This window comes from Passer domesticus, chromosome 12 (assembly GCF_036417665.1).
Source record: "Passer domesticus isolate bPasDom1 chromosome 12, bPasDom1.hap1, whole genome shotgun sequence".
NCBI lineage: Eukaryota > Metazoa > Chordata > Aves > Passeriformes > Passeridae > Passer > Passer domesticus.
The window spans coordinates 5,759,577-5,772,235 of NC_087485.1; the positions used below are offsets into that span (position 1 = coordinate 5,759,577).

Genomic DNA, 12,659 nt, shown 5'->3' on the forward strand with positions numbered 1-12,659 from the left:
TTTGTTTCTGAACTCTGAGCAAGACTAAATTTGTGATCAAAGCCCTTTTCTAATTACTACAATAAAAGGAAAATTAGCTTAAGGGGGTGGGAAGTCTGGAAGAGAGAGAAAGAGCATCTCATTTTGCACTGCTGGTACCCTCCAAAGAGCTGAAAATGAACACAGCTTGGCTCAGTGGAGAGCAGCAGCAGAGCAAAGCAGTCTAAGAGCATGGCTGGGCACTCGAGGCCTCTGCCTGCACATCCAGGCTTTCAGAGCCCTGCTCCAGACCCTCCCAACCCCTGCTCCAGACCCTCCAAACCCTGCTCTGCTCTGCTCTGAGCCAGGCAGAGATCCCCAAGCCTGTAAGGGACGCACAGCTCAGGGTCTCAGTGGGGGAAAAATGAACAAGTCATTATATTCTGGTTAGAATGACAAACTCCTGCTTTTGAGACTGTGCTGACGTCCCCACCCAGCAGTGGATAACGCTTTCCACCATGCCAAGAGTGCCAGAGAATTGGTTTTTCCTTTTAGACAAATCAAGAGTGGCAAAGTGAAGACTCTGACCTAGAACTGCTGGGCACTCAGGTGCACCTGTATAATACAAAGTATGATTTACCCAGGGGAAATGAATGGAAAACCAGGATTTCTCACTTGGATAACCCTGTCAGCCTCTCATTTTCTATTAACTATTAGAGGAAAGAAAAATATATTATCTACTTATTGTTAGTGGCCACTGGAATAACAGCTCCTAGCCCTTAGTAGCCAACAGCACACAGTTGGCCAATTAAATAAATAATTAAATAACGTGCTGAGTGCACCTCAACTGGGCAGTAGTGATGGATATGGGATAAATTAATTATTTCCATCTTTGGCTAAATATTTAGGGGGGGAAATTACATGCATATTTAACTGTAATTTTTTTTTTAAATTTAAATTAAGGGCAATAAGCAACTTGACTTAGTGAAGTCAACAAAATACTCTGTTTGTTGGTATCTCCATTTTCTGCTCCACACCTGCCTTCAGGAGAGAGGCTGATGTTTGTCACACGTGTAGTCTGAAGCACACCTGATACTTGAGTCACATGGTGATTAACACAACATGACTCTGTGCACAAAACACCCAACCAAAACACATGGAAGAAAATGAAAACCCTTTCCTCCTTCTGCCCAAGTTCTCCAAAGCTTTCAGTGAATGCTTAATCAAATGAGTTCACAGAAATGAGACCAACTTACACTCAAGGAGCCATTATCACCCATCACATTAAACAAACCCATTTCATTTTCAAATCTAGTTGCAAAATTAGTTCTTGCCTATTAAACAATTCGGAAGAAATTAATGGCAGAAGGTTTTGCTTTGACTGTCATAAAGATCACCAAAAACACTCGTGTTTAAAATGCTAATTACAGGGGCTCAATGCCAAAAAAATAATTCTGGTAAATTAAATCCCATGATTAATTCATAACGTCCATTTTAGCATTAATCCTAGCATTAAGATACAGAGTAGTCCCCATACACACACACATCTCTCTCACTTTGGGGAATAAAGTAATAGTAATTCCTAGGTTTTTTTAATAACTCTTCATATTTTATGTACATTATTTAATTATTATAAGATAGTTAATCCATTACTTCATATTTCTTGTTTACAATCTCGGTGAAGGGCTGCAGATTTTAAAGACTCAAAACAAGCAACTGCTCATGCATGGTCGAGGCAGAAGTGTTCCTGAAACCACAAGGACTAATGGATTTACTCTAAAATATCATACTCCTCTACTGTTTTGGGGACAACACAAATTCTTACCAGTTTATAATTTAACCTTGAAAAGTAATACCTGGTTATAAACCTCCAAAGGACTGCACCAATAGCATACAAAGACAGTAACATCACACACCTGGAAATTTCCTACAGAGTTTCAAAAGAAAATAATTACTGGATCAGAAATCCTAAATCAGCACAGCATCATCATGACTGTACTGCCAGCATTTGCTACAATATCCTTTCCAATAAGAGCATAAAAGCTTATATTCCTGCTGGGGGAAGAAACAGTGAATCTTAGATGCCTAAGACATCTTTTTCTTGTGTCTTCACTTATCTTGGTATAAAATGATTCATCACAGGTGTTTCTTTGTAAGTATATCAATCAATAGAGTTTCTGTGAGCCAATAATGCAACAGGGCTTTTTCCAAATTTAGCTTTTCCATTCATGAAAAATTGACCCAGGAAACCAGGAAAATGCAGTAAAATGAAATAAAACATTAAATGAACACTTTTCCATCAGAGCAAGCAAAAGAGACAGGTGTGCCAAGAGAGCTGTCACGTGTGTTATTCACTGAAAAGACAACTGCTCACACCAACAGCTTCCTTCAGTTCATACACATAACCCTAGAGTAGTTAACAAGCATTTAACATGCCAGTCCTATATATTTGTTGATAGTGCACTGCTGGATGTTTCCCACTAGCAGCTGAAAAAGTCCTTGAACAACTTCTCTATTTAACAATTATCAGTTCCCACTGTCTATTGTATGTGGTTTGCATTGACTCTCTTTAAAATTTATCTAAAGCCAATGGATCAATCACCTCTGTGAAAATATACTCTGAACACCAATTTGAATAAGAGACCCTTTTACCATGTTCCTGACAACCAATTGCCAACAATGACATTGTAACTATTCATTTTCTCCTGATATTTTTACTGACTGCTCACTGCAGACAGCACCTTCTGGGTTTGGAGTTTTTTTCCCCATTTAGTATCTTATGTCATATCTAAAGCTGTTCTTTTACAGCCTCTACACGCAGCTTTTTCAAAGTAGCAGGGACATCTCATCTGCTCAATTACTTATTAGTGTTGCTAAAGAATACCATTTCCTCTCGTGGCTGATAAAATATTAATCAAAAACAGGAACAGAGTGATTTCCCAGTGTGGATGTCTTCTAATGGTAATACATGGAGTCTAAGAGAGATCTGGAGGTCGTGTAATAGCTCTTGAAGGCAGGGAGGGGCTCAAAGATAGTAATGACTTTGTATACTGAATAATGAGATTGTATTCAAAGTGCAGCTTAATTATTGCTGTTCTGTAGGAAAATATCACAAGTGTGATTACAAGGATGAATGTGAAGATTTATTGGGGATAACAGCACATGTCTGAAAAAGAAATCTTTTGTAAGCATTTTTGATCCTTGCTATTGCTCAGCATCCAACATAGAGCCATAGAGAGGAGGACTTTCCAAACTATTACTGTGTTCCATGTGTCAGTTAAACACAGCAATACAACAGTAAATAGTTTTCTGTTCATTCTGTCAGTTATTAAACATCCATCTCACTCTGTCTTTAGGAATTTTTGTTTCAGTTTTTCTCATAGGATTTGGAAGAGGAGGGAGGGACTAGAATGAAGAAGAGAGGCAATTGAATGATGCATGGAAAAGCTGTAACAGCCTGAAAAAGAACCTAAGTATCCTCAGATATAATAATAAATCACCATACTTCCTTCTGAAGTTTTGATGCTAATACTCTTGATGATGTGGGAAAAAAATACTATCCTAAAAAACTTCTAAACAAATACTGCAAAATCATGGTCTTGGGTGGTAGTGGAAGTGTTCCAACCTGGATCAACCAGGAAATTAATTATAACTGTAACATAACTATAAAATTTATAACTATAAAGTCACCAATAATAGGAGCCAGCTTCCAGAAACTGTGCTATAAACTAAATACTGTTCAACGATGTGTGATGGCAGGAAAACTTACTCAGTCCTCAAAATGTCCATTTCCATCCCCCTATGGGCACTAATCAAGTCTGGTGACAAGCAGATGTTCCAGCTTCCCTTGAAGAAATTCCAGCTTCCCTAGAAGAAATTCCAGCCCACTTTCTACATCGGTTTTGAAGGAGAAAGGAGGAGAATGACATAAAAAAATAAGGCTATTCTACCTCAAATGAACATCATATTAATAACATCCTTATTTCTCACAATACTGGGAATTCTCAAAGTGCTGTAACACTGGGCAAGATGAAACACAGCTTGAATCCAAGCTCAGGAACAAATGTCACCTCTTGGCACTCGTGTTCTGTAATTCTTTGAATGCCAGAAAGCAAGAACAGTCCTGTCAGCTGCCTAGAAAAAAAACCAAAAAACTAAAACAACTGTTCTTCATCACAGTGTATAGACTGGTTCACCTGACAAAACTTTGTGCCTTAGAAAGAAAACTACTAACACTCTCTAAGTGATTAACCCAGAGGACAAACATTTAGAACAAGCAGTAGGAGAGATGGCCAAAAAAGATAATCTGTTAAAACTTCATATTTAATAGTAACATTAAGCATACAAGAGTTTTCAGCTCTGAATGTAAAACAGTCTGTAAAATACAAAAGTTTTCCAGTCACAGCTAAAAATGAGAGGCTAAAGTTACTCAAAGATCAGGAGCAGAACGAAGGTCACCTGATATAACTCACATTTACTATCCATTTTTCTTGTATTTTGCACAGCACATAAGACAATTCAAGGCTAAAAAAGCACATACAAGGAAACTACAGTGGCAGAAGTAACACCAAAGTTAATTCAAAATACGCAGAAGTTCTCTTTCACTTACATTTAGGCTGTTATATGTGGGCAACTATTTTTGAGTGGGAACTGTTTACCAGTCATTTAAATTAATTTTCCTCCTAGTGAATTAAGAGAATAATTTTCTTCATTAAAAATTCAGTGTTGCCTCTGTGTAATTCCTGCACTGATAATAAATTGGGACCCAGATCAGTTCCAAACGTGACATCTCTGCCAAGGCTCCTGAGAAACAGCACTTCCCATCAGCCAGGCTGGATCCTGCTCAGCCTCCTGCAGCAATAGTCCTTAATGAGAAGGGGAGTGTGGCTGGTGAGCTGCTTTTGATAAGTAGTAATAGGATGAGCAAAAAGTAATATACCAACAGTTGATATATTACTTGACATGTCAATTGGTGGAGAGTTGCTGTATTGAATTTGTACCTACAGCAAACACAATACACAGGATTCTAATATACTGCAGTGTTTGCTACATATTTTCCAAGTGATTGTATTGACTTTGTAAACAAAGATTATATGAAAAAATAAAGACTCCTGTACCATATAATATTTACCAAGTGAACAAATCTATCATAGCTGGAAATAAAAACACAATTTCACCTGTGTCAGGGAAGGAGGAAATAAATTGACCATTTGAAATGAGATCAGATACTTCAGTTTGGATCTCAGGCACCTAAAAGAGTCTCCTTCCACTGCAGGAGGTGAGAATTATTTTAATTTTAAATATCGCAGGGAGGAGAAGGGTAAGATGAATAGAGTATCAAATTGTCAGAGTGAACAATTCAGGTATTCCAAAATGAAGCAAAACAATAAATTTACACTCTCCAGACCTAATTTTTTATCATAATGGCAGTAGTTAATTTCCAATGGGAGTAGAACCAAAAGACCTCCAGCTAAGCCCAAAATCACTTTTCTTAAATTTTGCAAAATGTTGCATCATTTAGATGTAGAGAAATATAAAGGTGCTACCAAGGTTTAAGTTATATTAAACAACATTTTATACCACTTCAGTTTTTATGGTGCACATACTGGCACAATACTGAGCTGAAAATACAAGTGGAGATGCCCCCACCAGGAGCTCATGATAAACCTTCACCAAATCCTTCCCCAGGGGGCAGATCCACAGCCGCCACTCTCACTCTGATATCTCTTCCTTTCTTTCTCCATAGAATGACAGAATGGCTTGGTTGGAAGGAACTTCAAAGAACATTAAATTCCAGTTTCCCTGCCATGGACAGGGATGCCACCCACCAGATCAGCTTCCACCCAATTTGCCCTTTCCCACCAGTTCTCTCACTCTCATCTTCCTCTTCTTATCACTTCAGTCAATTAAGTGCTGCCTGATCTATTTTTGATGAATGAAAACATAAGTAAAGACTAAGTTATTACTGGAGTTTAGTAACATGCACAACTGCTTTACCAAAATTAAAATTTAAAAAAAAATCAAAATTATTTCTGGAATACTATTATCAAAAACATGTCCTCCTGAAAGACAGAACACATTTCAAATAAATAACATTTTTCTTTATTTTGTGAAATCACAGCAGTGTTGACATACTTTAAAATAATCACTTTTCCTCATGAGATGTTTAAATATCTAATAAAGCCAAAAGTTACTGCTAAGAACTGATCTGTAAAAATAAAGGCCTATACCGGACATACTATAAGATCTTAACTTGACAGCAGAAAAAGTATTTTATATTTCCACCATGTACTTCGTTTAAAAATGAAAGTATTTGAGGAAAATAAAAAGAGCTTTTTCTTTTAAATAAGGATTTATTTACTTTACGTGGGATTTCCCTCCTCCAACACCATCACTGACACAAATTTTGACTATTACCTTATCAGACTCCTTTTTCTTTGTGTAGCTCAGCTCAATCTTAGGAATACCTGCAGAATTCAGAAGTTTTGAGGCTATATGTTTAGCTTTAAAGCTAAGAGTGTAAGTCAGCTCTTTAGTGTGCCAAAATATTTGTAAGCAATGTATTTTCCTAAGCAAAATAGAGTGCTGCCACCCTAAACATCCCCCACACAGTAAAATGTGTACAAAAAGGAACATGTTAGCAGTAAGCAAACTGTCATAAGCAGAGCACTGTATTTAATATTCAGATCAAGGCATCTCTGTCTCATCCCAGCAAACCCTTTTGACAAAAGCCATCCAATGTCTGCCAGCAGTATTGAGTCCAGCTGAGGACAAATTTCAAGATGAACCTGAAATCAATTTGCCATCAAATTTTCATGCTTCTCCCAGACTATCTGTGGCATTTTAATTACAAGCACCCTAGGCGGGGGGTACTACAGATATTGACACTTAGCTCCTACAATAAACTTTATTGGCAACCTCTGTCTGAATGTAGTACTCAACTAGAATAACAAGAAATATATGAGGATATCTAAGCAATAAGGTGGCATAATCACTTTGGAGTGGTTTTGTTCCCAACAGTGGACATCTCTACTAAAGAAACTTTTCTGGATTAAAATAAACATCTATTTGGTGGAAAATGCACTTTTGTTGGGAACTTGTAGAAAATCCCAAGTCCTTCAAGAAAATAAGCACATATCAAATTCCTTCCTTTCCCCATTTAATTTGCTGGTGTTATCTAACCTTCCTGAAGTCCTCACTTGAAATTGGGCTCAAATTAGATCAGTGACAGGATACAGAACCAGGGAATGTCTTTACATCTGTTTCCATTCCCAGCATTCAAGATTCCACTGCACAATTTACAGGGGGTAAATATCTTTGCAATCAGGGCTCTAAACTGGAGACGAGCCAGTGATTTTCAAGTTCTGCAATGTCCAACTTGGAGCTTTTCAGTAAAGGTATTCAGAAGCAGTACACACACATGCAGTGCCTTATTGAGCACCAGGAGGGCAAGCCTGCTTGCCAGACAATTCTCCTCACTATGAAGTGCTTAAGAGAATGAAAGATTTATAAAAGAGACATTTAGAGATGCTACCATGCCAGGACAAGGGAGGTTTGCTATGCATGGTTAGGGGAGATGGAGAGAGAAGACAACAAGGTCACTCCACACCGAATATAAACCTGAAACTTAGAAAAGCAGCCTGTAAGTTGCAGCAAGAGCCTAAACAGAACAAACACTCAAAAGAAAGAAAATAAAACTTTTTAAATGTTATCTCTCCACCTCATGGCAGGAGGGCTGGAACTTGATGATTTAAGGTCCTTACCAACCCAAACGTGATTCTGTTACACCCTAACACAAGAGGAGAGGAAGTGTGTGGTGAACGTAAAAGACACTGACAGCTGAAAAAGATTCAGTAATTAAGAACTGCAGGGTACTTTGTTCAGGTGTGGTTTGATGTTTCCTAAGCTGACAGGTAGAGGATGTCAGGAGCAAACACCCTGATTTACAGGGGATGGGAAGGGGTCTGGGTTGTTGGTTATGCTGGAGCCCCAACACAAAGGGCAAAAAGCTGAAAATTGAAAGATTATAATCCAGGAAATTTTACAAATTAACAAATGGAACTAGACAACCATTAGTTTCCCAGACCCCATGAACTCAATGGAAGTAGTATTGCCTATTTGTGTCCATTGTTCATATATGAAATTCAGGGTGTAACTGAAACCAATTCACTTGAAACACAGAGTGACAGCATCATTGCAAAAAATACTGGTGATGTGCCATCAGACAATCAAAAAATAGGAATTACGTTTCATTGCAAATGTTTCTTGTAGATTTAAAACCCAGTTATGTTTTTTTTGCTGTTGAGTATAAAACACTGAAATTCTTTTAAATTATTAATTAAAATATTTAATACAAATTTCAGTGGAAAAGCCTCTCACAATTTAAGCCATTTTTCAGAGTATTCAAATGGTTTTAAAACATTCTGCCTAATGACACACATCCTGCTTTTTTAAGGCTTAGTAGAGATCACTTTTTTAATTCCAGCCCAAACTCCAACATGAGAACAGGCAAAGTTTTCAGTAAGAGGAGCAAAGGCAGCCCTCAGCAATCAGGGTACATCCCACACAGAGCAGAGAAATAAATCCCTGCCACCTGCACACTGGGACATTTGTCAAGCCTAAGGAGAGATCTTAGAGAATCTCATTTTAAAGGTGCCACATGAAGGAATAGCCTTTTTTGGCCTCTAAACTCAAATTTTTTGAGGCTGTTTACTGTAAAAGATCTCCAGTCTGTTACATTCCTGTATTACTGAAGTCAACACAAGGAATTAAATTGCCTCAAATGTTGAAGTATTTTTAACAAAATATTACCTGCCATCTCATGGTAACCCTCTCATATCATCCATTTACAAAATTCCTTAAACAAAATATTCAAGTTCAGGAAAAAAAATTCTCCTTACCACTTTCAGCTACAGCTAAAAAGCAGGGCAGGGTGGTTGGTTACCCATAAAATCTATGCTCATACAGTTTTTTGGGTGGAACTACCTTCTTCTATATATATCCTCATCAAAACAATTGAGCTTTTAATAGTGAGCATATGCAAACATGTCTTGTGGAGGTAATTTTTTTAATTGCTGGAAGATATAGAGACTGAAATATTTACTTCATTCATATGACCTGATAATAAACACAGAAACATAAGTCCAAGTTGGCTGCTAGCTCCCTACAAAGGAGTTACAACAGAAAAATAATCAACAAATCAATTATTTTATTTAAAATACATGGTGCCTGGCCTGAATTTTTAAGGTGAATTCTGAAAATCATATATGTGAAATAAAAGCTGTAGGAAGGTAACCTTTATTAAGGTTTTTTTGGCCAATAAAATATTGGCATAAACTGATCTAATGGGCTTAAAAAGCAGATTGTGAGTCTGACTGTCCACTGGATATTTGCTGTGGGTATCCTGCAGTTTCTTAAATAAAGCATTAGCTTGAGCCACAAAGAATAAACAAAGATTCTCAGGACGATTTTAAATGCTCTCAGGATATACACTCCTTCACAACTGAAATAACAGACTTCAAATGTCAACATGGTTTGGGCAACATATTCTTTCAATTAGTTTTATTTTAGTATAAATATGCCAGGAATACGGAATCTAATGTCATATGGGGAATTTCCTGAAATGGGGCACTCCTGCTATTAAAGTGATCTGATTCAAGCTCTTAGAGCTGCACACACAGGGCCATGGATTCCAATTTGGAGGCAACTGCAGTTATCAGTAGCCAAGAACAATAATGTTGTTTAAGCCACTCCCTGAGGCATAAGAAGCTCGAACACCTTTTAAAATTGGTGTGTGATAGATAATTCACCTATACATCATTTTACACACCCATACATATTACACAGCAAAACCAAGCTAATATTTGTGCTGTGCCTTGATGTTGCAAATGCTTTTATTGCTAATAAACTCGATTTCTTACAGATCAGCACTGAAACTTTAATGAACTTCTGGATGTTGAAATACATGTTACAAATCACTTAGGGATTCTGGTTTTAATTTCAGACTCCTACATGAGGAAACGAGGATTGAAGTTTAGAGTTGTTTTAGGGTGCCATGTTTAAAAAAGCTGTGTTATTCAGGATAGTTTATTTCAGGTAATTCTGGCAGGCATTGAGCTGGCATATAACGGGAAAATATGCACAGGAATTGTACTGAATACAGAGAACTGTGAATACAGGAAAGAGGGGACTTGAGGAGAATCTTTTGTTACCTGGGGATAGCTTCCCCTGCTGAGTGACCCTGTAGAAACTTCAGCATTTTATGCCCAAAATAAGGTAAATACAGAGCTGGAAGAAATGGCTCCTCAGGATGAAAAAGGGAAATTGCAGAAGCACTGCAAATTCTATGAAATATTTTAAGAAGGAAAAAATGCCAGGTTTATAGCTCTGAAAAGAATTAGGGAACACCAATAAGACACAGACTACATTTCTGCTCTAACTTTCCTTTCCTCAGTTTAATAGCCTGCTCTGTCACAAAGCACATCAGCTATATAATTTGATAGAGTTAATAATGGAACAGCTTCAAATATTACGTTCCCTCAAGTTTTTGGGAGTTTCACTCAGCCAATCTCTTGTACAATGTACCCACACGTGTTTCATACATTTAGCAAAGACAAAAATGAATTTTGTATGCAAGGCTAGCATTTTCATTGTCATCAAGAAAAGTTAATTACTGAATAAATTGCGAGTTCAGAAATATAATGCATTAGGACAGAACCTATCCTTTTTGCCTGAAGAACCTATTAAACTTCATCTCGTTAGCAGAGTGAAAAATCTTAATTAGCATTTTGTTTTGGACAAATCCTTGCCAAGTCTGAACTGTCTGTTGCAAATATAAAAGGAAAAAGACTCAGCAGATGAGGGTTTACACAGCATCATTTTTGACTATTTCATAAAATCTGACAATATAATCTCTGACTTAAGAGACCAGAAAGTAAGTTTTTCTGCTTTTCTGTATTCCACTCAGGTTTGAATTCCTTTTCATTTATCAGCCAATGAGCTGTTAAAAAGTTACATATAGTTAAAATCTTATAACTCTGTGGTTAAGTGTGCAATATGAGTTTTGAACAAAAAAAAAAAGGCATTTTTGGTTCTACACAAATTCCATCTCATAGATTTCCCAGAACAGCTGTCACAAAATATACAGAATACAAGACTGGAAACAGCCCACCAACCCATCAAGTTTCAACATGTAACTTGATGCATTTAAAATTAGTTTATCTTTTAGCTTTTGGGTTGTTTGGTTTTTTCTTCAGTGAAAGAAGCAAACACAACACTAGGGAAGATTTACATTCATTATTTCACTTAGCATTTCCAAAGAACTGTTACTGTTTAGATTTTGGAAGTCAGTTTTTTCAAATTGTTATCACAACATGAGGAGCTGTGCATCCACAATTCCACTAAGAGTTAGTCCTGTTATGACCAACAAGATCACACTTTGACACTAAATTCTGACCAAGAAACAGAAATTAATTTGGTGTGGGAGAAGGCAAGGAAGAATGAGATCTAAATTTTTTTTTAATTCAAGGCAGGATTTGAAAAAGTTCCAGATTAAAAAAAAAAAATACATTTGAACCATTCATTCACAATTACATTCAAAAAAATCACATTCAAACCATTTTCCACTTCTTGACAAAAACCTGTAAAATATCATTCAGTCCCATTTTTGGATCTTTTTGCATCAGGTCCTCCACTGAAAGAGCCTTCTTCTTCTTTGCTTCTCTGTTTTATGGTTTTGAATGTGTTTCAAGGTAGAACTAATACAAAACACTGTGGGAGGGCAGCTGCTGTGCTCTCACTCAACAGATCGTCGTAACTTTTTTAACCCTAAATCATTTTGGAAGCTAAAAGAAGTTTATAAAGGGACAGCAGCATGAAACAGGCTACACAAACCATGGCAAAAGCCACACCAGGGGTCTACAGCAGGCCAACTAAAAGAATAAATGCAGTCAGACCAAGTGACTGCAGAGATTTCTAGCAACATGTTGGAGATGTAAAAGGAGTGGAAGCCAAATTCAGCAGAGGTGAGATTGCCAGCAGCTAAAGATGTCTAAAGAAGTTGCTGATTTCTGATATGGCAAGAAACAAGTGTGGTAAACTCACCCATTTTTAAAATTCGGGTGTTCAGCAGCACAGTTAAGATTTCTAGTCACCAAGAAGGTTGGGGGGCAGTGGATTTTAATGTATTCCTGTCCCCAGGGTCCCTCTGTAGGGGCAAATTAAAGCTGGAATGACCCACTGCATAAATTAAATCTCTCAAAGAAATAATACAATACAAGATTGATGTGTAAAGACTGGACAAAAAATAGCAGGAGAGCTGCAAGGCCACAACCACATCCTGGGATGAGATTACAGAGAATTGGGGAGCTCAACATCTCGTTTTGAAGCTATTGCTCAAGGAAAGACTTTTAAACCTGTATATTAAAACTAATGAGCTAAATAGGCCATGCATTAAAAAACTGAAATCTGGTGTCATTCTTGGAAGAGTGAAGACAAGTATGATCATTTTTTGCTCCCCTGAATGTTGAATTACAGTGATTAGATTCTTCTACAAGCTGCATTAATTTGTTATTTGCATGGAAACAGTGTAATAGGAAAACATTTTCCACATTAGTGCAACAGACAGCTTTTATGCCTGAGCTCTATAAAGAATAAATTTGCAATTTTCCAGAAAGAAGTAAGGTAATGAATAACAGGAATTC

General features: G+C 37.1%; 1 protein-coding gene across 8 annotated transcripts in view; it reads right to left on the bottom strand.

Moving 5' to 3' along the window:
- WWOX (WW domain containing oxidoreductase) overlaps positions 1 to 12,659 on the bottom strand; it is a 475,065-nt gene that overhangs the window by 321,400 nt on the left and 141,006 nt on the right. The window contains exon 9 of one of the 8 annotated variants that reach the window (XM_064386767.1): positions 6,390 to 6,425. The exons of the other annotated variants lie outside the window; for them this stretch is intronic. Within the exon in view, the coding sequence (XP_064242837.1) occupies positions 6,405 to 6,425 (21 nt within the window). The 3' untranslated portion in view covers positions 6,390 to 6,404. Of the gene's footprint in view, positions 1 to 6,389; positions 6,426 to 12,659 lie in introns of those variants that run through there. 8 annotated transcript variants of the gene reach the window in all.